This window comes from Mycteria americana, chromosome 9 (genome assembly GCF_035582795.1).
Source record: "Mycteria americana isolate JAX WOST 10 ecotype Jacksonville Zoo and Gardens chromosome 9, USCA_MyAme_1.0, whole genome shotgun sequence".
NCBI lineage: Eukaryota > Metazoa > Chordata > Aves > Ciconiiformes > Ciconiidae > Mycteria > Mycteria americana.
This window is the reverse complement of record NC_134373.1, coordinates 26,474,902-26,499,001: the sequence shown is the minus strand read 5'-3', so window position 1 is coordinate 26,499,001 and position 24,100 is coordinate 26,474,902. Positions and strand designations below refer to the sequence as shown.

The 24,100-nt window shown below is 60.0% G+C and overlaps 3 protein-coding genes across 6 annotated transcripts; 1 reads left to right on the top strand and 2 right to left on the bottom strand.

The window, feature by feature from the left end:
• Positions 1 to 148: 148 nt before the first annotated feature.
• Positions 149 to 10,585, bottom strand: ZNF142 (zinc finger protein 142). Of its 2 annotated transcripts, none has more exons than XM_075511283.1 (9): positions 10,450 to 10,585; positions 9,715 to 10,042; positions 8,474 to 9,112; positions 7,944 to 8,207; positions 6,615 to 7,427; positions 6,166 to 6,343; positions 2,248 to 5,485; positions 1,178 to 1,283; positions 149 to 783 (listed from the first exon to the last, which is right to left on the bottom strand). In XM_075511283.1, exons 2-9 carry the CDS (start codon positions 9,995 to 9,997, stop codon positions 284 to 286), a joined length of 6,021 nt encoding a protein of 2,006 aa, XP_075367398.1. In that variant the 5' UTR covers positions 9,998 to 10,042; positions 10,450 to 10,585; the 3' UTR covers positions 149 to 283. The 2 variants fall into 2 exon arrangements, with proteins under 2 accessions (XP_075367398.1, XP_075367399.1); XM_075511284.1 differs by having other exon boundaries at positions 7,944 to 8,204.
• On the top strand, positions 10,575 to 15,355 carry BCS1L (BCS1 ubiquinol-cytochrome c reductase complex chaperone). Of its 2 annotated transcripts, XM_075511285.1 has the most exons (8): positions 10,575 to 10,661; positions 11,603 to 11,979; positions 12,255 to 12,394; positions 12,510 to 12,704; positions 13,079 to 13,142; positions 13,525 to 13,694; positions 14,111 to 14,228; positions 14,924 to 15,355. In XM_075511285.1, exons 2-8 carry the CDS (start codon positions 11,660 to 11,662, stop codon positions 15,174 to 15,176), a joined length of 1,260 nt encoding a protein of 419 aa, XP_075367400.1. In that variant the 5' UTR covers positions 10,575 to 10,661; positions 11,603 to 11,659; the 3' UTR covers positions 15,177 to 15,355. The 2 variants fall into 2 exon arrangements, with proteins under 2 accessions (XP_075367400.1, XP_075367401.1); XM_075511286.1 differs by lacking the exon at positions 12,510 to 12,704.
• Positions 15,356 to 18,246: 2,891 nt separating this feature from the next.
• RNF25 (ring finger protein 25) lies at positions 18,247 to 24,089 on the bottom strand. 2 transcript variants are annotated; one of them, XM_075511717.1, is made up of 10 exons: positions 24,010 to 24,089; positions 23,821 to 23,895; positions 23,632 to 23,734; positions 23,450 to 23,517; positions 22,662 to 22,731; positions 22,464 to 22,535; positions 21,578 to 21,718; positions 20,670 to 20,759; positions 20,189 to 20,323; positions 18,247 to 20,072 (listed from the first exon to the last, which is right to left on the bottom strand). In XM_075511717.1, the coding sequence occupies exons 1-10, from the start codon at positions 24,045 to 24,047 to the stop codon at positions 19,347 to 19,349; spliced, it is 1,518 nt and encodes a 505-aa protein (XP_075367832.1). In that variant the 5' UTR covers positions 24,048 to 24,089; the 3' UTR covers positions 18,247 to 19,346. The 2 variants fall into 2 exon arrangements, with proteins under 2 accessions (XP_075367832.1, XP_075367833.1); XM_075511718.1 differs by lacking the exon at positions 20,670 to 20,759.
• Positions 24,090 to 24,100: the final 11 nt, after the last annotated feature.

Below are 24,100 nucleotides of genomic sequence, written 5' to 3'. Positions count from 1 at the left end.
TAATAAATTGTTCAGTGAGAGGCAGGCTCGTGTCTGGGTGCAGTGGCACTGGGGACAGAGACGGGGAGCTGGGCTTCTGCTTGCGCTGTCCCTGCAGGCACCTGTCCCACAGCTTGCACAGAGCTCTAAACAGCCCCAAGAGAAAAGATTAAAAGGAGCCGAGAGATTCCTTTTATACAGCCACATATTTTACATCCCATATACATATATGCCTATACACACACACATACATCTCTGCAACAGGCCTGCGCCACTAGGGCCTTAAAGCAGTCAGGATTCGGCCTCACTGCGAAGCACCGTCCTTCTCCGCGGGGCACCCTCCTTCCTGCTCCGTCCTGGGGGGCCCCTCCACCCGCCTCTCCCTCTGCACAGCGTGGAGGTGGACGGTGGGTGTGCTGGGGTCCTTGCCCACCCCCTGGCTGGGGTCGCCAGCCCCACGCTCGGGGTGATGCCGCTGGATGTGTTTGATGACCTGGAACTTCTGCTTGGCCTTGTAGGGGCAGTAGCGGCAGAAGAAGGGGTGCTCGTTGGTGTGGGTCAGGTAATGGTGGCGCAGGCCGGCTGCCCAGCGGAAAGCCCGCCCGCAGGCATTGCAGACATAGGGCTTCTCCTCACTGTGCTTCTTCAGGTGGGTCTTGAGGAGGAAGCGGGTCTTGAAGGCCTTGCCGCACTGCTCACAGATGAAGGAGCGGGCCTCCCGGTGCCGTGTCTCCTTGTGCACCCGCAGGGCATCCGCCCGGTTGGTGCGGTACTCGCACTCGTCGCAGCGGTACGGCTTCAGGCCTGCAGCGATGGGGAAGGGGTTGGGATGGGGGTATGGTGCCCTCCCTCCTGCGGGTCTTGCCCTCCCCATAATGGCATCAGTTCCCAGGGACCCCCCTACCCACCATCCTCGGTGCTGGGAAGGCACAGCCTGCCAGCAGGCACCTCAAAACCCCAAATTTCCAAGGCACCGTGCCTTGGCCCCAGGGGTCCGTACCACCCCAATTTCCCTCCCGCCCTGGGGCACTGTCCCCAACCCACCAGCACACGAGAACGTGCTGCCCCCCAACTGCTGGGGGTCCTCCCTCACCTCCAGCTGGGCCACTGGTAGCAAAGGAAGCATGGAGCTGGGGTCCGCACAGCCCCAGTGCCCTCCCTAGTGTCCCACGGCCCGTCCCCATCAGGCAGCACTCACCCGTGTGCTTCGTCATGTGGTACTTGAGCTGGTTCACCCACTTGCACTTGTAGCCGCAGTCGGGGCAGAGGTATTTCCGCTCCTCCTTGTGGATCCGCATGTGGTACTGGGCGCAGGGCAAGAGGGCAGGGTCAGGATGAGGCCATGCCACCTGCCCTGGGAATGTGCAGGGTTCTGGGGTGCCAGCGAGGGGCTCAGAGAGCTCTGACATCTCAAATTGCGTGGGGTAAGGAGTGCTGTCTGCTTGCCTGGCAGACTATGGGCAGGGGGCATCCACAGCAGGGTCAGGATGAGGCCCCCGTACTGCTGAGCTTGCTCTGTCCCAGCCTGTGGAGGGGCACAGGCTTTTCTCCCCAGTTTGGTATTTAGGGCAAAGTCCAGGTTAAAACCCAGCTCAACAGAGCTAGCCCTGAGCTGAGCATGTTGCGCAGCCTCGCCCAGGCAGCCCCAGAGGGCTCCAGCTCAGCCTGGCCATTAAAAAAGTCAATATTTCTTTTAGCAAAACCAGACCATTTTCCCCTCCATTACCCCATGCCTGGCCCTCCTCTTCCAGGAAAGGCCCTTTGCCATGCATGAGGATGCTAACCACCTACAGAAATGAGGGCAGGGTCTGGCTCTGCTTGCAGGGAAGCTGAGCTTTCCCTGCACTGTGTCTAACTGGTACCACAGGGCATGCTGCTAGCCAGCGGGCAGCCAAACTTGGCTTCGAGTGAGCGGTGCGAGGCTGCCCCATGACGGGGGCACGGCCAGCTGCACCCAGAGGATGCTAGAGGTGTCAGCGGGAAGAGAAGCGAACCTGGACAGCTGCCCACCCTCTTGCTTTGCTACAAATCCCTCTTCCCCTTAATCTGCAACAGCAGGGAACAGGGTTTAGGACAGAAACATATTGTACCCACCTGAGTTTTACCTGCTTGCCTCCTATTCCTGTAGGAGCCACAGAGAAGAGGAGACAGAGGACAAAACTTCCCCTTGGGAGTTTCTTATTCTTCCCCAGATCCTCATGTGTGGATCCCCCCCAACCCATGCAGATGCAGCAGGATGCATCCCCCATCCCCAAGCAGGGCTCTCACCTTGAGACGCGAGGGGTCGGCACAGGCGTATTTACAGAGGTGGCACTTGTAGGGCTTCTCGCCGGTGTGGATGCGGATGTGCCACGTGATCTTCTGCCTGTTCTTGGTGGTGTACTCGCAGTCCGAGCACTTGTACACGCGGGTGCCCCCATGGCCCTTCATGTGCTGGTCGAAGACGAGCTGGTGGCAGCAGGCGAAGTCGCAGAAGGGGCACCGCAGGGGTTTGTCCTGGAGGGAGGACGGCTCGTGGCTCTCCACATAATGCCGCACCAGCTGCTGCCGCTCCTTGGCTGCAAAGCTGCACAGCTCACAGCGGTGGCTGAAATGCTGCGTCTTGTGCTCCTCCAGTGCCTCCCGGGTGGCAAAGGTCTCCTTGCAGGTGCTGCACTCCAGGTGCGGGTGCTGCTTCTGCACGTGGCACTTGAGCGTGGCCTCGCTGTGGCACACGAAGCCGCAGCGCGGGCAGCCATAGGACACCTTCTCCTCGTGCCGCCGCAGGACGTGCTGCTTGAGGGCCGTCTCGGAGCTGAAGCGAGCCTCGCAGCGGGAGCAGCCGAAGTTGAGCTCGCCACGGTGGCAGCTGTTGACGTGGCGGGTGATGTCGTTCTGCAGGTAGCTGCTGTAGTCGCAGAGCGGGCAGAAGTGGGTGGGCGTCTTCTCGTGCACCCGCAGGCGGTGGATGCGCAGCTTGGAGTTGGTGCCGAAGGTCTGGCTGCAGATGCCGCAGGCGATGCGCCCCACGCCGGTGTGCAGGGACTGGTGGGCCTCCAGGCGGTAGCGCCGCGTGGTGCTGAAGTCGCAGTAGCGGCACTTGTGCGGCTTCACCCCCTCGTGCTTGATGCGGATGTGCTGCCGCAGGCAGCGGGCCTGCTTGCAGGTGAACTCGCACTGGCGGCACTGCAGCTGCGGCCGCTTGCTGTAGTGCTTGCGGTGCAGCTTGCGGTGTAGCCGCAGGGCTTTGGCTGCCTTGGAGGTGAAGGGGCAGGAGGCGCAGCGAAACTCGCCCAGCGCCACGCAGCCCCTCTTCTTGTGTGTCTTCATGGCCCGTTCCTGGTGGCAGGTGAAGGGGCAGGTGGGGCAGGAGAAACGCCTTCTCTTGGGCAGGGTGGATTTGGGGGGGGCTGCATCCAGGCAGGGCTCACTGGGCTGGCCCGTCTCAATGCTGGACGGGTCCCCTTCGGGGAGCTCGGTGTCTTGGAGTCCGTCCTCCTCAGGACGCACAACGTGCTTCTCGGCACAGTGACTCTTCAGGGCCCGCCGGGAGCGGAAGGCCTCGGGGCACAGGGAGCACCAGAACTGCTCCAGGCTCCGGCACCCATCCTCCACGTGGGAGGTGATGGTGGAGACACGGGAGCACACGAAGGAGCAGGCATTGCAGTGCAGCTTCCCTCCCTCCAGCCGGTATTTCTCCGAAGGTTTCCCAGACTGGGGGGAACAAGCAGCTCCACCTGCCTCAGCCCCATCCCCTCGCTGGGGAGGCTCTTCCACCACCTCTGTGCTGAAATCCCCCGGCAGGGATTTCTCAGGGGCAGGACAGCCCGAGGCCCGTTCCCCAGCCAAAGGACTGCCTGCTGCCTGCATTTTATCAGGCAGCAGTTCAGCTTCCCAGGGGCTCTTGGCATGCTCAGACTCCTCCGAGCCTCCCCTCTCGGTCTCTGCCATTTCCATACTGTTATCACCAGGCTGGTCAGCAGGTTGGCACAACCCAGGTGGCTCCTGACCAGCTGGTTTGAGGATCTTGTTCTTCTTCAGGAGGACCGGGCACTTCTTGAGGAGATGTGTGTTGAGTCCCCTTTGCTGCTTAAAGCTGGCGCCGCACTCATGGCACACGAGTGGGGCCCGGCGGCTCTGGCAGCTGGCCTTGGAGTGCAGGGACATGGACTTCTCCTTTCGTGTGATGTACGAGCACTTCTCACACTTAAAGATCTGGCTCTCTGACTGCACCACCAGCATCTGCACCCTACCCTCCAGCACCAGCGTCTCCGCCTGCTCCTTGTCCTGCTTCCGCAGTGCCTTCAGCACTGACTCTGAGCCGCCTCTGGCATCCTCATCAGAGGCAGTGGCATCCTCTGGGACAGGCGGGTGGCTCTGCTCAGCTGTCTTCAGCATGCTGAGCCAGGCCTCCGGCAGCTCAGCTTGGTTAGTCTCTCTCATCTCGGTGTCTGCCACCAGCTTGTGGTGGTCTGAGCATGACCCCTCGAGGTGGCCCGTGGCTTGCCTTAGGGAGTCTTTTCCCTGGCTGTCTCCTGCTGCTACCCTGTCCTCCAGCCTCACTGCCTCGTCCTCTTGTACATCTTCCTCCTCTTCCTCAAAGTCCGGGATGTCTTCGAGCGTATTGTCATTGTCCTCCAAGCCAAGGTCATCCCGGGAGCCCAGCATCTCATAGGCTGTGGGAGGCTCCTTGCAGGACAGCATTTCCACGCTCTCCGGCTGCACCGTACAGGCTTCTCCAGTCAAATGCTCCAGGAGGGGGTCAGATGAGACGTTCAGCGCCTCCAAGTGCAACGTGCAGCTCTCCGCCACGTCCCCAGAAGCAGTGAGCTCTGTCGAGCCTCTGGCAGTATCTCCTTGCATGCAGTCATCTCCCAGGGCATCGCCAGCAGTGGGACGGCTCTGTTCCCCCTCGCCCGCACCTCCCTCTGCCTTGCTGCCGCTCTCCAGCGGAGCAGTGCCCTGCCCAAGGAGGGGCACCATGAATGCTTGCTGGTAGCCTTCTTCCCCCTGGGACTCCAGCTGGGACGTCTTCACCTTTGCCCACTGCTCCTTGCCAGCGAGGGGGGAGCTGGCATCCACACGCAGGGCTGCGCCGAGCTCGTAGCCGAAGAGCGCCTCAGATGAGCTGATCTCCAGCTCCTTGCTGGCATAGTTTTCCAGCCAGTCCTTGTCACCAGGGACGTAGCCATGAATCTTGCGCTTGTGGAAGAAGAGGCTGGTGTTGCTGAAGGTGCAGTAGGAGCAGAGGGCGCAGCGAAACTCCTTCTGTTTGGTGTGCTTGCAGTTCTCGTGGTTCAGCAGCGCCTGCTTGTACTTGGTCTGGTAGGTGCAGTACTGGCACTGGAAGATGGGCACTTGGTAGTTCTGCGAGTGCTTTGCCTGCATGTGCTTCTGCAGCTCGTACTTGCGCTTGCAAGCGAAGCCGCACACCTCGCAGATCAGGCTTTTGCCCTGGTGCCGCAGCTTGTGGCTGCTCAGCTGGTCAGCACGGTGGCACCGGTACGAGCACTGGTTGCATTGGTACCTGTGGGGGAAGCAGAATCGGTCAGGAAGCATGAGGAACCAGGGCAGGCTGAGCCCTGTCAGACACGCTGAGCTTTGCTTCCCCGTCCTGGACACATGGGGAAGGGGCACTGTTCGGTTTGCTGGATCTGACCTTTGCTGTCTGGGCAGCTCTTACCACAAGTAATTCCTCCCTGCTGCAGCCCTTGGCACCGCTGGTGCTTTACACCCCCAGCCTGGGGACGGGAGGTGAATACCCTGGGTATCCCATACAGTGACCGCATCACCCCAACACACACGCGTCACACCGGCAGCACCTCCAGCCTGGAGGCAGACTAGACACGAGGGAGGTGATAATACAGAGGTATTGGCAGAGTCCTGCATATGCTCAGTTTGGCCTTGGCCCACGACATCAGTGGAGCCCATGAACCCAAGCTCAGAGCTGCACTGATGTGGTAATACACCTCCTTGGCAGCGCGGAGACACCAAAGACAGCTTTGCCTCCACAGCACCATGCTGGTAACAGCTTGCAAGCTCAAAGACCACCACATTTCTTATGTGCCAGACAGATCGGGTTGTAGCCTGTAGGCATGAGAGAGTCTGGCACACGATGCAGCCCAGAGCAGCAGACCCCCAGAGCCCCAGAGCAAGATTTGGGGAGCCCTGACTATGCTGCCAGCTCAGCGGGGCCAGGAGTTTTACCGGAGATCTCCTGTGTGCTTGCGCATGTGGACATTCAGGTAGTGCTTCCACTTGGTGATGTACCCACACTCGGTACACATGAAGTTCTTGTCGTTGGAGTGGGTCAGCATGTGCTTGGACAGGTAGCTCACATCCCGGCACGTGAAGTCGCAGAGCTCACACTTGTGAGGTTTCTCTCCTGCAGGCAACACAGGAACACGCTCAGCATGACAGCCAGATAAGGCAGCACAGGCTGCCTTCCCCCATGGGGAAACCAGCTCAGCAGGAGCTGGGGGTAACAGCAGGGATAAGGGCACACCACAACTTCAACCAAGTGAAGCCAGGGTGGCAGAGCCAGTGATGGGACCCAGGAGCTCCGACCCAGCCCTCCCTGCCCACCCCAAGCCAGGGCAGGACCTTCCCCCCCCCATCCCAGCTCGGCTCTCAGGACCCCCGCAGCAGATGCCCACCAGTGTGCAGCAGCATGTGCCGGATGAGCACCCGCTTGTGCGCGGTGGCAAAGGCGCACTCAGTGCACTTGTGGATCTTCTCGTTGGCGTGCATCTTGCCCACGTGGTCGTGAAACTCCACAGGGTTGAAAGTGGCATAGGGGCAGAAGCTGCACTGGAGCTGCTCGCTGCCCGGGTGCCCCTGCTTCTTGTGCTTGCGGAAAACGTGCTTGTTGGAGCAGATGAAGTCGCATTGCTGGCAGTGGAAGGCGTAGTGGGTTTTTCGGTGAGCCTCCATGGCCTCGGCCGTGCCAAAGAGCAGCGAGCAGGCGTGGTACTTGCACTCCACTGCCTTGATGCCATGAGCATCCTTGAGGTGACGGACAAACTCCTTCCGGTCCTCTGCACAGTAGCTGCAGCCCCCCTGGAAGCAGCTCAGCCTCTTGGGCTCAGCTTTGTGAGTCTTCAAGTGCTCTTTGAGGGCCTGGCTGAGCCGAAACTTCTCCTCACAGACGGGGCAGGAGTAAACATCAGAGTAGAAGTTGGAGATGTCCTCGTGCATGCTGGCCATGTGGCGGTTGAGGGCGTTCTTCTCCACCGAGCTGTAGTGGCAGAGTGGGCAGCGGTGGGCCTTCTCGCCCGTCTCGCGCATCATGTGGATTTTCAGCTTGCTTTTGCTGGTGAAGTACTTGTGGCAGTTGGGGCACTGCAGACTGGGGTCGGGGAAGTGCAAGTGGAGATGCTCCACCAGGTGTGTCCGCTTCTTGAAGCATCGCTTGCATTCGGGGCACATGTGGGTTTTGTAGAGGTACTCTGAGCCCTCCGCAACGTCCCCTGTGAGAGCAGAGGAGGGGGAACCGTCAGCAGGGAAGAGACAGAGAAGAGCACAGGCAGATGTTCTCTCCCTGATCCAGCTGTGCTGGGGTGAGGGCTTATCATTTACATGGTCACACAGCAGCCATTTACTTGGAGGGACTGTCCCCACCCCAAGCCACTAGCATGCTTCGGGTGGGTTCTTTCCAGCTCAATACTGGCAAAGTTGATCCAGCGCAGCCTGAAACCAGGCCTGCCCACATGCCCCCGCTCCCCAAAGCCAGGCAAACTTTTGCCTGCTTTTGCCTGAGCCGGGCAGCAGCTGAGGACAGGCAACAGGAGAAGAGATGCATTTACTTGGGCAGAAGGCAGGGGAGGGGGAACATGCAGGAGACATGAGGCTGCTGGACGGCACAGGACCCCCATGTCACACCAGCCTGACCCACATTTCCCCACCCGTCTTGAGGCCATGCTGCTTGCTCATAATACAAAGCCCGAGCAGCTCCTGGTACGGCCCCCCGGTGCCCCACATCCTACCTTTGAAGTGCTGTGCCCGTGGCACTCCAGATTTCTCAGGAGCCACCTTCCCGTCCTCTTTGGCCTCGCCTTCACAGGGGCTCTCGCCACCCTCCTCCGGTGACTCGTCCCTGCTGCTGTCCACCTCCTCTTCTCCAGCTGACGCTTTCCGCCCCTCCAAGGAGCCCTCCCTGATGCCTGAGGGCTTTGCCGGCCTGGCTTCTGCTGCGATGGCTTCCCAGCCAGGGTGGCAATTCCCTGCCTCCTCCTGCCCTTCTTCTGCTGCTTCAGTGGGGAAAGACAGAGATCATCATGCTCCAGGCAAGAGGGAGCCAGCCCCCCTCACCCACACACGTGCCAAAAACCTCCTGGCCGAGATGGGAGGCACAAACTGTGCCGCAGGGAGGGAGGAAAGCTGCAGAGAGCCACCAGAGCGCAGGGCTCTCTGGCTCTCCAGCAGCACAGCCTCGCCCCCCACTCCTCCCAGTTGTAACTGGGACAAACCAGCCTCTGCAGCACTCACAGGCTCTGACCCCCCCACCCAGCCATACCTGACGGCAGGACGCAGTGATGCTTGAGGCTGTGGGGGGCCGAGCCAGGGGAGCCACCTGTGGCAGGCATCTCTGTGGGGGACTCTGTGGTGTGGCCCTTCCTGTGCTGCCAGAAGAGTTTGGCATTGGCTGTGACAAAGTCGCAGCGGCCACAGTGGAAGGGAAAGTGGGTGCGGTGGTGCTGCTCCATGGCCAGGTGGCTGGGGAAGAGCAGGGGGCAGGCACGGTAGGTGCAGGACACGGGGGAGGCCCCATGCAAGCAGCGCAGGTGGTCGCGCAGTTGCTTGCGGTCCTCCGTGGCGAAGCGGCAGCCCTTCTCGGGGCAGGGCAGGGCTCCTGGCGGGGCGCGGTGGGTCTTGAAGTGCTCCTTGAGTTCGCCGGGCTGTGCGAATGCCTCCTGGCAGACGGGGCACAGCAGGCGCTCGGGAGCGGAGCCCTCCTGCGCACCTGCTCCGGGCAGCTCTGAGCCCTCTGGCTCACTCTGGCCCTCGCTGGTGGAAGCCGACAGTGCCCCAGGGAGCTCCAGCTGGCCTGGGGGGGCCAGCAGCAGGCACTGGTGCTGGGACAGCAGGGAGGCCTCCGGAAAGCTCTGGCCACACCTCTCGCAGAAATACAGCTCCACCACTTTGACCAGCACCTCTGCAGGGAGCGAGGGGCGAGTGTTAGAAAGGGCTTTCACCAGGCCCAGAGCTTGGGACTGGCGGTTCAGTTCCAGCTCCGGACAAGGAGGATACACCACTGTTGCCACAAGTTACAGTTTGGAGAACTGCAGCCCTCCCCCTGCCCAAGGTATCCCAGGACACCTCCCATAAGAGGGGGGACACCACCCCCGGGTGACCAGATGACCAGGTCTGTCCCTTAGCACCTTTGAGGCACGCAGAGATGTGAGGCCAGCTGGGCCCCGTTTCTTAGCAGGATACCCCCACACTGGACCCAAGTGAGAACCGTGCTGGGGGAGGCAGCCCGGGGTGGAGATCTCTGCCAGGTCCCTCCCGACAGCCCGGAGCGACTCCTTCATCCAGCCCGAGGCTCCCACAGCCACCCCTCCCCATCCGCACACCCAGCTTGTGCCAGGTCTGCACCGAACGGTGGCACCAGACTCATGATGCACTTGGGGTCAGAGACTCGAGGGCACCATGGTGTCCCCAGGGTGCCACCTGGAGGGGACAGGTCCCCCAGCTGGACCTCTCTCCCTCCGCTGAGTGCCAAGGGGCCCACGCTGCCCTCCCCGCACCCTGTACCTGTGGCATTGGCCGCGTTGCTCAGCGTCACATTGCCAGCCACGGCTTCGATGAATATTTCCACATTGCTTCCTTCAGCATGAGCCCCTTCCCCAGACATCGACGCCTCTGCCAGCAGCAAGTCCTGGCTGGCAGTCAGCGGGGGCGTCCCAGCCAGGCCAGTACTGGCCACACCAGGGCTTCCCGCAGCTCCTGCCTCTCCCGGTGCGGGCAGGAGCAGCTCCGAGCACAGGGCCTCCATCTCCCCGCCGGCAGCCTCAGACACAGCCACTTCTGCACTCATGGCCACCAGGCACTGGCTCGGTGCCGGGCAGGAGGGCCTCTCACTCTGAAACATAAGAAAGCACTTTAAACAAGGGAGAGCCCAGAAGCCCAGGGGTGCTACAGCATTTTGGGGGTCAGCCTGTGGTGCCAGTCTCCAGGCAGGGCTATGAACCGGGGTATCTCAATCCCTCCTGCCATGCCCCAAGCAGGCTGCTGGTGAAACCCGCTGCCACGGGGGAGATGGGGGCACAGGGACACCGGTACCATCCCCAAAGACGCCCGGGGGCCGCTCCCTGACCCCAGCATCCAGGGCCTGCTCCCCGGGCCCAGGTAGGCCCAGACTCGGGCCCAGCCCCCGGCGAGGAGGTACCTATCGCGAGTCCCCGCACGGCCGGAGCCGTCCCGGCCCCCTCGCATCACGGCCCCGGCCCGTCGCCCCGGTGCCCCCACCTCCAGCCCCGGTGCCCCCACCTCCAGCCCCGCCGCATCTCCGTGAGGCGCGCCGGGTGGGAGGGAGCGTCACCCTTTGTGCAGCTCGCGCGACCGCTCTGCCCGGCCCCGCCGCCCGCCCCGGCCCCGCTCTATGGTGCGAGCCGGCAGCCGGCCGGAAGCGGCGCCGGGCGGAAGTGGGGTCGGGGCCATAGAGAGCGGCGCGGCGTGGGCTAGAGCGGCGCTGCGCGGAGGTGAGGGGCGGCGGGGCCGAGGCCGGTACCGGTACCGGCGGGGGCGAGCTCCTGCTGGAGGGGGGGAGCCCGCCGTGGGGGCGAGGGGAGGGGAGCAGAGCGGAGGCCCCGCTGTGGAGCGGGCGGGGGCCGGGCCCCTGCTGTAGGGAAGGCCGGTGTGGGGCCCGGTCTCCTGCAGGGGAAGACGGGCTCCTGCCGCGGGGCTGAGGCTCGGCTGCGGGGGGGAAGGCCACACTGCGGGGCATGGACCCTGCCGAGGGCCCGAGGCCTTCCTGTGGGGCAGGGGACGCCCTGCCCTGGGAAGAAGCCTTGCTGTGGGGTCAGACCCTCTTCTGGGGGAGGTGGGATCCTGCTAGAGGGAGCCGAGTCTGTCTGTCTGTCTGCCAGGGGAGGCTCCCCCTCATCCCCTATATCTGACAGGCCCCTGCTGAGGCACCTGGAGAAACTTCAAGCCCCCTCAGCGTGTGGCTGGTGCCCTTTATCCAGACATGGAGATGGTGGTTCCACCCCAGTTGTGCGCCCATTGCCAGCAGCAAAGAACCAGCTCTTGGCTCAGCCTGGGGATGCACTTCAGCTTTTCAAACAATAAACCTTAAATAATTGTAGTGCTCATGGTTTCTAGCTGTTTAAAGAATAAAACTGTGTAAAGCTCTGGGCTTGCTGTCATGGCTGAAGAAGCAACAGATGCTTCTGTGCTTGCATGAGAGCCTCCAGCTCCTGGCCCCCTCCTGCCTGTCTCACCCAGTGACCCGCAGAGAGGGAAGAGGCTCCTGCGGTCAGCGGCTGTCTGAACCCCCCCTGAATAAGATAAACACGGATGTGGGAAGTCCGAATGTGCCAGGCAGCTTTTCACCTTGAGAACTGGCCACAATAAAGGCCAGGGAACTACGGGCAATCCGTTGTGTCCCCCACTGCCATTCAGTCCTTCTCTTTCCACACAGGTTTGTTTCCGGAATGCAGAGGTGATGCTGTGGAAAGGAGCTGCTTAACCTCCCACAATGCCCTTTTCTGACTTCGTCTTAGCACTGAAGGACAACCCGTACTTTGGGGCTGGGTTTGGCCTCGTTGGGGTGGGCACAGCCCTGGCGTTAGCCCGGAAAGGGGCCCAGTTTGGGCTGGTGGCTTTCAGGCGCCATTACATGATCACCTTGGAGGTGCCCAGCAAGGATAAGAGCTACCACTGGCTGCTGAACTGGATCTCCCACCACGCCAAGCACACGCAGCACCTCAGCGTCGAGACGTCGTACCTGCAGCATGAAAGCGGACGTGTCAGCACCAAGTTTGACTTCATCCCCAGCCCTGGGAACCATTTCATCTGGTAAGGGATTGCAGGGGAAAGTAGTCTGGGGACTGACCCTCATTTTGGCAAGGAAACTCCAACCTGGGGAGCCCATGGAGGCAGCAGAGAGGATCCTGCCTCCTCCTTGGGTCTGGATTAGGGCAGGAGATTGAGAGTAGCAAGAGGAGTCTGTATTCATCAGCACGAAGTGATTTCTTTACCCGAGATGAGTGTTCTTCTTGATGCACAACCCGAGCTGGGCTGAGCTGAGTGGTGCTGGACCACCATCCCCCAATCCCATCTTCCCACCCCAGGTATCGCAGGAAGTGGATTCGCATCGAGCGCAATCGGGAAAAGCAGATGATCGACCTGCACACGGGGACCCCCTGGGAGTCCGTCACCTTCACTGCGCTGGGCACCAACCGGGAGATCTTCTTCAATATCCTCCGGGAAGGTCTGTAGTGGAGCTGTGTGGGACCCTGCTGGGAACAGCATGCTCCCTGGAGACACCCAGGGCTTCACAGGAGATCCTTTTCCCTGCCAGCTGTCCCCTCTGCCTCTCTCTGCAGCCCGGGAGCTGGCACTGCAGCAGCAGGAGGGGAGGACGATCATGTACACGGCCATGGGAGCAGAGTGGCGACAGTTCGGCTTCCCCCGCCGCCGCCGGCCTCTCAGCTCAGTGGTGCTGGAGGAAGGTGTGTCGGAGAGGCTGGTCCAGGACGTGAAGGAGTTCATCAACAACCCCAAGTGGTACAGCGAGAGAGGCAAGGCTCCGGTGTGGTGTCCAGCATGTACTGTGCCCAGCATGGGTCCTTACCCCCCTGCAGCCACGGCTGTGAGGCACTACCTCGGGCACGTCCCGCAAATGAGCGAGCCCAGGTGCTGAGGTCAGGCCTGGGCCTGCAAAGGGACAAACTCCCCTCGGTTCAATCCAGTCCTGGAAACCGCGATAAGCCATGGAGTTCATTGCTCCTGTGACGCTGCTGTGGGGTGGGGCAGGATGCTCGTGGTCCTCTCTGAAGACAGCTGCAGAGAAACTTTGTCCTGCTGCTTGCCTTCCTCTGGTGTAGTCCCACAGCTCTAGGGGAGAGAGCTCAGAGCAACTCAGCTGGTTCCTAAAAGGACACTGTCTTCCTAGGGATCCCCTACCGAAGAGGCTACCTGCTGTATGGTCCTCCCGGCTGTGGGAAGAGCAGCTTCATGTGAGTATTGCCAGCTGGCTAACAGCAGTTTTCCTGCCAGCTGCCTGCTCTGGGGCACAGCAGCCTCTGCTGAGGGGGTGTGGATGAGTTTGGCTTTGAAATGCGGGAGTGGGCTGTGTGTCCTGCATGGTGCCTGGTGGCACCATTCACGTTGCTGGGACCGTGACGGGTTAGGGTAACGAGCCCTTCGTGCCCTTGCTTTGCACAGTGCTGCATGGCACCAGTGGGCTGAGCAGGGGCTCCCACCTGCCCTCCGTGTCTGATCCCCGCTGGGGGAGGATGCCTCTGCCCTCTCCCCGGCTGCTGGGCAGGGAGATCGGGTTTTTCCTGTGCTCTGGGCTTTCTCGCTGTGATTCACCCCTGTGGTTTGTGTCCTTCCCAGCACAGCCCTGGCTGGGGAGCTGCAGTACAGTATCTGCCTGCTGAGCCTCAGTGACCGCAGCCTCTCCGATGACCGGCTCAATCACCTGCTGAGTGTGGCACCGCAGCAGAGCATCATCCTGCTGGAGGACGTGGACGCTGCCTTCGTCAGCCGGGACCTCGCTGCTGAGAGTGAGCGGTGCCCCTTTTCCCGGGCCAGCGGCAGGAGGGATGTTTGCTGGCTGTGCTGGGGGGTGGTTTGGACTCTGGGCTGTTCTGCCGCACCAGCAGAGACCAACAGTGGGCAGGTCTCTGGGGCCTCAGGGCCCAAGCTGGACCTTGCCCAGTTTTGGCTAGGCCATATAAAGGGACATTTGGGTCCTTTATCCTCAGGCAAAGACACTTCTCCTGTCCAGCTGTGGGTTCCCAGGGGTGCGGCTGGGCAGGGGAGGTGAATGGGCTGCCGGCCAGGGAGAGGCAGAGGGTCAGCCTCAGGGCAAGGAGCGAGCGGGGAGCTTGGCTTAAGCCTCAGGCAATAGGGAGGCAGTCCACGAGACTGCGCGGGGTGACTGGCCGATGGATATGATCTTGGTCGCCTCTGTCCCTAGACCCGGCTGTGTACCAAGGCATGGGGCGCCTGACCTTCAGCGGCCTCCTCAACGCACTGGATGGTGTGGCCTCCACGGAGGCCAGGATTGTCTTCATGACCACCAACTACGTGGACAGGTTAGAGCTGCCCTCTGGGAGGGAACAGGGAGGGTAGCACAGGAAAACCTTGCTCCCTTTTGATGACCTATATGGAAGGCTATTTGCATCCTCCAGTGTGAGGACTGGGGGTTCAGGTTTCCCGAATCCTCCTCTGGGATGCAAATCCCTTGACTGCTAATCGGGATCCCCTTTGCTGGAGCTTCAGATGCTTCCTTGCTGTTCAGACCATGGCTGTGCCCTTCAGAAGAGGTACGAGCTTCCTGCCTGCGGGGATCTGCAGATTTTGGGGTTGTGACCATGCTGTGAGTGAAACGCTGGCCCTGTGTGCAGCACATTGGGTTGGCAGGATGCAGCCTGGGCCCACAGCACCTGGCCAGACGCTGCCCTGTGGCAGGCTTGGCTCACTCCAGACCGAGCTGATCTAGAGTATTGTTCAGAGGCTGCTCATGGGACACAGATGGGCAGAGCTGTTTCCCAGAACACACTTGTCCTCCTCCAGAGCCAGCCCTTCCCCAGCTCTCCTGTTTCTTTTGGGTTGATTTCTCCCCTCAACCCCCCAGGGACAAACCTCTTCCCCACCTTTACCATCCCACAGTGCAGAGCACCTTGCAGATAGGACGCTGGCTCCGCTAGCGTGGAGGGGTGCTTCCTGCAGGACCCACCCTGCAGAGACACTTTGATTGGGTTTTCAAGGCACCCCTGTGTCTCGACAGGCTGGACCCGGCCCTGGTGCGGCCCGGCCGCGTGGATCTCAAGCAGTATGTGGGCCATTGCTCCCGCTGGCAGCTCGCCTGCATGTTCCAGCGCTTCTACCCCGAGCAGTCCCCGGCTGCAGCTGAGCAGTTTGCAGAACAGGCGCTGGCGGTCTCCAAGCAGATCAGCGCTGCGCAGGTGCAGGGCCACTTCATGCTCTACAAGACGGACCCCCAGGGAGCCATTGCAAACATACGCTCCATCCTGCTGTGACCCGGGGCCAGCTTTCCCCTGCCACGCTGAAGAGGACTGGGACAAGGACTCGACCATCCCGGGGATGCTGTGGAGCTGCCCAGCCACACAGGGCAGGGCCCTCTTCACCTCTCCTCACCAAGGTCTTGGCTTTTTAATAAAACACACAGGGAGTCAGAGCTGCCAGCCTTGCAGCAGGGAGAGGGAATCGGCTCTTGCTGCTCCCCAGACTTGGGTGCTGCTGCACTGGCCCCGCTCGCCAGCGTGTGCCTCCTGTTGGGATTGCCAAGGCTCCTGGATGCGAACCCCTTTCCTTGCGGGGCAACCTGGGGGTGCCCCAGGTGGGCATTTCCCTGGGCCAGGACATTGGGGTGCTGCACTGCTGGAGAGCTGCTGGTCTTTGAAGGGAGAACAGTCTTCACTGGTTTGTGAATATCCTCTGTGAAGTGCACAACATGGCTCTTGGCTGTCCAGTCCCTTCGCCTGTTAGTTGTCATACTATCCAACTTGCTGGTCCAGAGCCCTCCTGACCAGGGCCTGGCATGGCCAGCACTGCAAATCCAGAGTGTTTCAGAAAAAAGCAGCTCCCAAGAGACAAGCTCCTTGTCCCTCGGGCTCCAGGCTGGTGCCACAGCTCCTGCCCTGCTGGGCTGTGATGCCAAGTCGCAGATCTGCTTGGATGTTGTTCCTGGGCTGGCGTGACTGTCCCTCCTGCCAGAGGAGGAGATGTGGGGCCCTGGAGCTACTGCAGGCCTGCGTGTGGGGGCAGATGAGAGGCTTTGGCTGGTTTACAGAGTATCTTCCCAAGAGTTTGATGTTAACTCCCTCCCAATGTGAATTTCTGCAGCCACGCCAGCCCGGTGTGAGGTGCAGAAATCCCTGTTGGAGGTGACTACTCCTCTCCTTCCAGCAGGAGAAGCCCTGCGCAGCTGAAGGAGGGGTTTGGCCTGCTGCTGGCAGTCTGACAGCCTTTCCCTGTCACCACGTGTCCTTCCTGGATGGGCTGGTAGAGCCACAGGTGCCTGAAATGCAATCGAGAAGGGGGCATGTTCTGTACCTCCTTCCCAACACCATGGAGCCAGAGGTCAGCGTGTGCGTGCTGAACCACAGAGCAGGCCAGCCAGAGCTTCTCCTCTCCCCAGTCCCTGTTTCAGAGTCCTGAAATCACTTCCCCAGAGCCAGCCTGGTGTTCATGTCCTCGCTTTGGGGGCTGTGTCACCTTGGCAGGGGTGGGGGAGGTGGTTCCAGGCCAAACCCAAACCATTAGGTCTCTGCTTAGCTCTCCTCTTCGCTCTGCTCTGTGGGGCCAAGGGCAAAGCTGAGAGCGTGCTGGGATATGAAGGGGCTCAGCCGATGCCACCTAGCTGAATTTCAGCACAAACGGGTGCTGCTTTGTTGCAACCCAACTTGCACAAACGTTTCCTCAACTGAAGGGTTGATCCCGTGGCCGGGGGGGGGGGGGGGGTCTCCAGTGACTCAAGGCAGCTCCCAGAGCAGGGTGCTGCTGTTGGCATCTCAAACCCTGTGCTCAACCATCCCGCAGAGGCTGACTGCTGAGATCCAGCCTCTTCCCTCAAAGCTGGGGGTCAAAACTGGCCAGTGAGTGACTGGTGAACATCTTGCAGCAGTTCAGGAGGATGGGGGAGTGGTGAGGGAGAGCCAGAGGGCCGTGATGCCACCACATGAAAGGACAGGCAACATCTATCACTCTGCTTGCTTTTAATAGTGTTAATGCTACAGATGCTGCCGGTGCCCTTCTGCCCAGCCCAAGTGCTTTTGCCAGTTAAGCCTCACAACAGCCCTGTGAGGTAGGTGGGTGACACAGGTGGACACTAAGCGAGGAGCCCCAGGGCAGGGTGCAGGCTCCATTCCTCCCTTCTGACCTGGAGGTTTGTTTTGTTTAGCTCAAATTCATTTCCACGAGCTGTTGCAAAATGTCCTCTGCTCCAGGCTGACAACAGTGAGTCAGAAAGGTGAGGGCCCTTCCTAAATCCTTACTTCCAGGAAAAAACCCTCCCCTCTAACACATCTGGCATTTGATTGAAGTTACGCGAGTCCTCGCTCACTCCGATTCCATGGCTGAATTCCCATGCTCCAGACACGGGGCACAGCAGTTTTCCTGCTGACAGTAAGCCTGGCTCACGGGAGGAAGCCAAGGAGCTTCAGCTTCAGTGCAGGGCAGAGATCTTCGTGTTTCTTTCAGGACATGATCAAATGCCTTTCTTGGAGCACAGCAATTTCACAAGTGAAGGCAGGAGGCAGCAGAACAAGCACCAATGTCAGATAAAGTTTACACCTTTTCACTGAAGTGTGGACAGGCTGTTCACCCAGAAACCAGCTGGAACAAGGACAGAGCAAGCACTGAAGAAAAATTAGGGCGCTCTCCAGGGAGCGAGTGCTCAACCTTCGTCCCCAGCAGGGCACAATGTATGGCGCTCAGATCCCCAAGCCCAGGACAGGTAGTGTAGGCTTAGACCGAGGAGGGAAAAAAAATGCTTTTAGAGCATTAGGGTTGAAAATAGGCCAGCGTTGAAAATTTAAGCATGGAAGGTTCCTGGGCAGTGGGTTAAACCAACCCCTTCAGGCCAAGGCCAGGTGTGGAGAGAGCAGGGCAGCAGGTGAGGAGGGCCCATTCAAGAAACAGCTTTTGTGCACCCTTCACGTGCCAACGGATCAGTCAGGCAGATGCAGGACAAACGCCCTCCCAGCCAGCATGCAGCCCTCTGTTTCCTAGGGATCTCACCCAAAGCTCTGGTGAGCCCATTGCAGCACAGCCATTTTTGTACTCAGCAAGAGGAGGAAGACAGTAACAACCCATGTGTGGCCAGAGGAGAGGAGGGGGCACAAGGCACGAACAAGTGTGAAGGAATCAGTGCTGTCTGGGTCAGCCAGACAGCTTACACCGAGGCAGGCAAAGCAGGGAGTGCGGAGCCCTCCTGCCACCCAGGAGGGCCAGGGGAAGGTCTCTGCCCCGGCCCCAGGTGTAGGGAGCAGGGAGGGGAGTGAGCAATACCAGGGATCAACACCTTCACTCCAAACAGCAAAGAACAGGAGCAAGAGGGCAGAGAAAACAAAGGGAGCAGGCTCTGGAGAAGACCCAACAAATTAATTTAATAGCAGTCTCCCACTTCAGAGGTTTGGAATTGCCCATCACAGCTCTGGAGTGGGACACTTTGCATTTGTGAAGCAGCAGCAGAAGGAACTGCACCAAGTTAGTTTAAACAGCAAATCCTCATTTCTTTGAAGCAAGATCAGCCTGAAGATGAAAGGAGTGTAAGAGTATCAAAAGTATTGGGGCATGTCTTCACTCTGGGCTGTCGGGAGCTCCAGGAGACAGCCTGGTCTTAGAGGGGGATCCCAACAGATACAGGTCACAGAGCAGAGTGCTCTTCCCAGGTCTCCCCCATCAGCTTCTGCCTGCACAAAAGCCGCTGAAGGACAGCAGGAGCTCCAGCTAAATGCAGGCTTCCTGGGGCAGCAGGAGCCAACGCAAAGCCTCAGCCACCAGACTGCTCTGGCCTGCCAATGTGTTGACTTAAGCTTAATTTAGCTCTCCTGGCTGGGACTGGCAAGTGTCCTGTCATACAAAGGAGTTGCCTGGCTGAGCCCATCAGCTGAGCAGCTGTCAGGGCTGCGGGAGAAGCGATGTTGTTTCCAAGGGACAGGGATGGCAGTTGAGAAGGCGCTCTGAGAAGGACTGGGGGACACAGCAAGCTGAGCTCCAGGCTGCTGTCCTGGCACAGCCTTATCACTTGGCACCACCATGGCTCCGCCGGGACGCTGGCTTCCAGGGAAGGTCCTGCCACAACTCTGGCTCTGCCGTGGCACTGCACTGGGCTCAGTCCATTTGCTCTGTAGATATGCACATTTCTTGGCAGCTCACGTACAGGGATGATGGCTGCAAGTCCCCAGTCAAGGCTTCCTCTATACCCTGGGCCCTCCGAGACCAAGACTGACGTGATCCGTCAGGAGTCGGCTTCTCCAATGTTGGTGACAGCCAGTCGCTCACACCAGGATGCTTCACTCTGCACGTACTCTAGAGACACTGCCTGTCCCAAGCTGTGCCACATGCCAACTGCCTCCTCCCTCCCAAGGGGTACGGTATCTGCTTGCTACTGCTCCACCAGAGCCTTCACTGTTCTCCCCAGAAACAGCCCTTCCCTCCCGCAGCCCAGCCCCTCACCACTCCTGCTAGGAGCCGCTCTCCTTCTCAAGGAGATGGGCTTCTCGACGTCCACTGGGCCTGAACACCCCTCGCCCTCTTGGAGCTCTGGGGTAGGAACCACGCTCCTGGACCCTGGACCTCTCCCACCTCCTGCAATCCCAGGGCCTGTGGTGGCCCTGCCAGCTGGGAGCTGCTCTGTGGTCGCTGCGGTTGAAAGCCAGATTCTCCTTCTCCCTGCCCTGGGCTTCAGCACCCTCCTCCGGGGTCCATCTCTCCACATCATGATGCTCCTCTTTCAAGTCCACTGCCTCTGTTACTGGTGAGGGGTCTTCAGGGCACAACTCCTTTCTTTCAGCCAAGGCAGCAGCCCTGCTTCTGCTGTGAGGCTTTGGAAACTCCTGGCTATGCCTCCCGCCAGGTCTCCGCTCTGGTCTGCGGCTGAAGCCCCTGTGCCCCCTGGAGCTGTGGAGCAGATGACAGGCTTCCTCTGCCGGTTCCTGCAAGCTGCTGCACGACTGCCTGCCCTGGCCTCTGGGGCCTGGCCTCTCCCCTCTGTGCCTCTCCCTCTTGCTCTGTTGCTCCCTGGGCAAAGCAGGCCTCTCGGGCCGCCCGGGTTCTACCCTGGCCTCCGGTGCCCCAGCTGGCTCTGGGGCTGAGGCTTGGCCGGGCGGCTGGGGCACATCCACAGCGCTCACAGTCACCGGTGGCTCAGAGGCAGCGGCTGCTTGGCTTGGATTGACAGCAGCTGGAGGCTGAAAGAAAGAAGCCACTGGTTAAGAAGGGGACAGGGCAGCCCCACAGCAGATGACAGCGCTCGGTCCTGCAGTCCAGGGCGCCCCTTGCCAGCTCTCTGCCCCCGGTGCCATACCGCCTGGAGGCTGATGAAGTAACGGTTCCTCTCTGCTTCAGGGTCAATGATGCCCCCTTTCTCTTGCTGTCTCTTGAAAATTAAGCGCAGTTCTTCTTGGTGCTGCAGCGTCTTAGCATCTGGCCTGTATGGCTCCTGAGCGGCAGAAAGCAAGGTGAGGTAAGGGCCCTCTCAACACCTAGCATGGGTAGGCAGCTGGCAGTGCTAAGAGCTACTCCCCAAAACCTCCTTTGAGCACACAAGGAACACGGGACACAGAGCTCATTTCATGGTCTAGGAGAAGAAAACTCAGTGCTATACAACTAAGTCTGCTCTTTGTGGACAGATCAAAAAACCGGCTGGTTTTATGAACTGCCCTTTGGATGGGCTGCCTAGGAGGACCTGAGAGCACGCAGTGAGTGTTCATTCATCCGTTATATTGTCCCAGTTGAAGCTACCCAGCGAGCAGGTGCAGCTGGGCAGGTGACCCCCCCCCTCTTACCAGCGGGTGCTGCGGGGGCGGCGCCGCCTTCAGAGCGCAGAGATCGTAGACCAGGGGCTCCCTGCAGACGGGGCACTGCACACCGACTTCCTGTGGGGAGGCGAGAGGCGATACCAAACCCCGGCCATGACCCAGCCCACACGCTGCCGGATAATCCCCAGCCTGGAAGTGGGACAGGGTGGCCCTTCTTCACTCTTCTGCCAGGGCAGGGAAGCCCAGGGGGGTCCAGCAGCATGAAAGCAGCCTGGTGTCTCAACGACTGCTATGGAAGGTGTCTCCACCACGAGGCACGCTGGAATTTGTGCTCTAGCAGCTGACCGCTGTACAGACCAGCTCTGTCAGCACATACAGCTCCAGTTCTCCTTAGCCTAGAATCTATTTTTCCCCACTCCAAAGTGGAGCGTGTCATCTAGGCAGCACCTCTTTGAAAGGCTTTTGCAGGAAGGAGCCTTTGACTTGTTTCACACTGAACTGCGCTGTTTGCTCTGCAGCTGACAACCGTTCCAACACCTGCTCAGGCAGGTTTTATCACCCCAGAATGAAGGTGATCATGTTTATCCTGCTGCATACCCTTGCAGTTCAAGGACTAGGGAAGGAGCTCTCTTTTCTAACTCCTGTGGTTCCAGAAGTCCAAAAATGCTACCAACTCCCCTGCCCCCTCACACAGCAGGCGCTGACCCAGAGATCCAGTAAACCAACTGCTAAAGTACTAAAAACTCACGGGATAATTTTGGTTGGAAAGGGCCCTTGGAGATCACTTGGTTTAATCACCGCTCTGATTCTCAGCACAGGCATGACACTGACCATGCTGCCAGGTCAGGCTAGCCCTCACTCCGTGTCCCAAAGGGGGTGACAGAGACGTCATGAGGGCCTGTGCAGGGGCCGGGGGGGAGCCCAGGGCCCAGTACCTGTTTGGGGGATGGTGCCAGGTGCTGCTCTCTCTCCTCCTGTTGCATGAGGATCTCCTCCTCCATGTGCTGGGCATAGCGGGCCAGGCAGTGGGAGTGGAAGTAGTGGTAGCACTGGGTCTTTGTGAAGGCTTCTTTCTCCTGTAGAGGAGAAAGAGCAGCTTTAAAGGGTTTCTGAGCACAGGGTTGTGTAGCCTCCACAGCTGAAGCAGGCTTTCACTCCCATGACAGTGCTGGCAGTGGGGAACTAGCGCTATTGGTGGCACAGACACACAGCATCTTCTGCTGGGCTTCATCTCTGCCTCCTCAGCTCTTACTGGGACACTGCTCCCTATTCCAACAGTGAGAAATACTCCTAATGTCAAGCTGCAAAGTTTTTGTGCATATGATTATCTGCATATGTTCCTGTGTAAGCAGCAATCTTCCCACCCAATGTGTTCTCCCCAGACAGGCACAGCCTCTCCTTGCAACCTGGACAAGGCAAGCTCCCCTGTCCCCACAGACCTCAGCACCCGCATGGATGTGTTCCAGTCCCTCCAGACCACCTGTGTGCTGAACTCCAGGTGAGGTTTGACCAACACAGGGAAGCTGAGATGCACCAGCAACTATCTCCAGACACTACCCACTCTCTTGGAGATGCTCCAGCATCACTCGCTGCCCCTATGCCCTGTTTCTGTAGATTATTATCTTCACACTGACTGGGAGAGCAGCATATACTGCCTTAGGAAGGTCCATGCTGAGTAGGACAGCGTACAGACCAGAGGGGCAGGGGACTGCTGAGGCACACCCTGGTCCCAGGCCGACATGCCAAGCTTTGAGCCGCAGGCTCCCTGTTCTCTTGTGTCACTTCCCAGCCAGCTTGTGGGGCCGGGGGACACGTTCCTACCTGGAATCCGTAGAGGCAGATCACACACTGGCCATGAGGAATGTTGTTGTCAGTGAGAATCTCCTTCCCCTTCTGCGGAAGCATTAAAGCAAACATTTTACTCACTGGCCTGCCCATGGGCACAGGACTACCCCACCCCTCGGGCAGTCAGGTACCAGTGTCTGTGGCTGGTCACCCCCAATCTCCCCCAACTCTCACCTCAATCAGTTCGTAGAGCACCTCTGTCCCCAGTCTGGCTTCAGCAACACTTCTGAGGGTCTGGGAAATCCTACAGCAAAGCAGCAGCAATACTTAACACAAGTTTAGCTACACCTTTTCACTCTTCCACATACCTGTCACCCTACCACCATGACAGCAGGAAGAAATAGAGCACTGGCCTTCAGGCTTTGCCTGCAGCATGGGACAGGCACATGTGCACACACATATTCACGTGCTCCCGACAAGCCAGTGCACAGGAAGCCTTTGTCCTCAGAGGACTTGCAAGAGCAGGTTTGCTTGGCTCCTTGGCTTCAGTTCACCCAGCACCCTTCGGTTTTGGTGGATCTCAGGTTTCTTTTATCTGACGGCAGCCCCCGAGCAGGTCTGGTGGGAGCCACATTACTCCTGTGCTGCCGGCAGGTACCAGGGTCTCTCTGCACACGCTCCGCTGCACCAAGGACAGGAGCATAAAGGCAACAACAGGCTACCCAAGGACTCGGTCCAGTCCCACCTCTGTCAAAGCAGGACCAACAGCTTCAAAGGCCCAGCGGATTTAGATTACAATTCAGGGGGACCACAGGGGACCAACCATAGGGTGGACCCCTCAGTGTGAAACTCAGCACCAGTGGCTCCCATGAGATTTAAGACCAGGTGATTTAGGGGCCTGTGTCCATCTGTTAACAGGACATGGGGAGCCACATGAATTTGAGAGAAGGCTTTTCCACCAGTTCTGCCTCCCGGATCTCTGGAGAAAAGGATTGCCCTCTCCCCTCCCTCCCGGCACTCACTTTTGAATTTGCTCATCTGACAGCCCCCGCGGGTTCCTGATCGAGATTTCCGGAGCTTTGTTGGGATACTGAGGGGAAAAAAAAAAACAAAAAAACCAAACAAGAAACACTCAAAGCACAACAAGGAAGGCAGAGAGACCCGGGGCAGGGAGGAAAGGGGGCGCGGAGGACCGGCAGCCTACCTGGGGGGGCACGGAGAGCACCAGGGTGAAGCGGACGTACTGGGAATCCTGGTCCTGGGCCGTGGCAGGGTGCAGGGTGATGCTAATCTCCCAGGGCTCCCACCTGCGGGGCGGGCCGAAGTGAGGGGCGGCGGCGCCGGGCCGGGCCGGGCCCGGGGTGGGGGGGGGAATATGGGCCGCGGTACGTACCTGCTGCGGCCCCGCGCCACCCGCAGCTCCTCCAGGTAGATGGACTCCAGCACCTCCACCTCCGGCGGCAGCACCCTGCGGGGACCGGGCGGGAGTCAGGCGGCGGCCCCGCTGGGCTGGGGGTGCGGGGCACTGGGGGTGCGAGGCACCGGGACCAGGGAAGGGGGGGGGGGGAGGGGGGGGAGTTACCAGTCGCTCGCCTCCTCCTCCTCACCGGCCGCCGCCATCTTCCTGCGCGCCCCGGAACCGGAAGCGGAACTGCAGCGAGGGCGCACGCGCG

What these genes read in the sequence shown, in the direction of transcription:
- ZNF142 (XM_075511283.1), bottom strand. Translation starts at nt 9,997, where the DNA reads ATGAGTGCAGAAGTGGCTGTGTCTGAGGCTGCCGGCGGGGAGATGGAG. An exon ending in TCACTGCGTCCTGCCGTCAG is followed by an intron (nt 8,208 to 8,473) that starts GTATGGCTGGGT and finishes TCCCCACTGAAG; the next exon opens with CAGCAGAAGAAGGGCAGGAG. An exon ending in ACGGGCACAGCACTTCAAAG is followed by an intron (nt 7,428 to 7,943) that starts GTAGGATGTGGG and finishes CTGCTCTCACAG; the next exon opens with GGGACGTTGCGGAGGGCTCA.
- RNF25 (XM_075511717.1), bottom strand. Translation starts at nt 24,047, where the DNA reads ATGGCGGCGGCCGGTGAGGAGGAGGAGGCGAGCGACTG. An exon ending in CGCCCCCGCAGCACCCGCTG is followed by an intron (nt 20,324 to 20,669) that starts GTAAGAGGGGGG and finishes TCTGCCGCTCAG; the next exon opens with GAGCCATACAGGCCAGATGC. An exon ending in ACTTCATCAGCCTCCAGGCG is followed by an intron (nt 20,073 to 20,188) that starts GTATGGCACCGG and finishes TCTTTCTTTCAG; the next exon opens with CCTCCAGCTGCTGTCAATCC.
- BCS1L (XM_075511285.1), top strand. Translation starts at nt 11,660, where the DNA reads ATGCCCTTTTCTGACTTCGTCTTAGCACTGAAGGACAACCCGTACTTT. An exon ending in CTTCAATATCCTCCGGGAAG is followed by an intron (nt 12,395 to 12,509) that starts GTCTGTAGTGGA and finishes CTCTCTCTGCAG; the next exon opens with CCCGGGAGCTGGCACTGCAG. An exon ending in CCGGGACCTCGCTGCTGAGA is followed by an intron (nt 13,695 to 14,110) that starts GTGAGCGGTGCC and finishes CTCTGTCCCTAG; the next exon opens with ACCCGGCTGTGTACCAAGGC.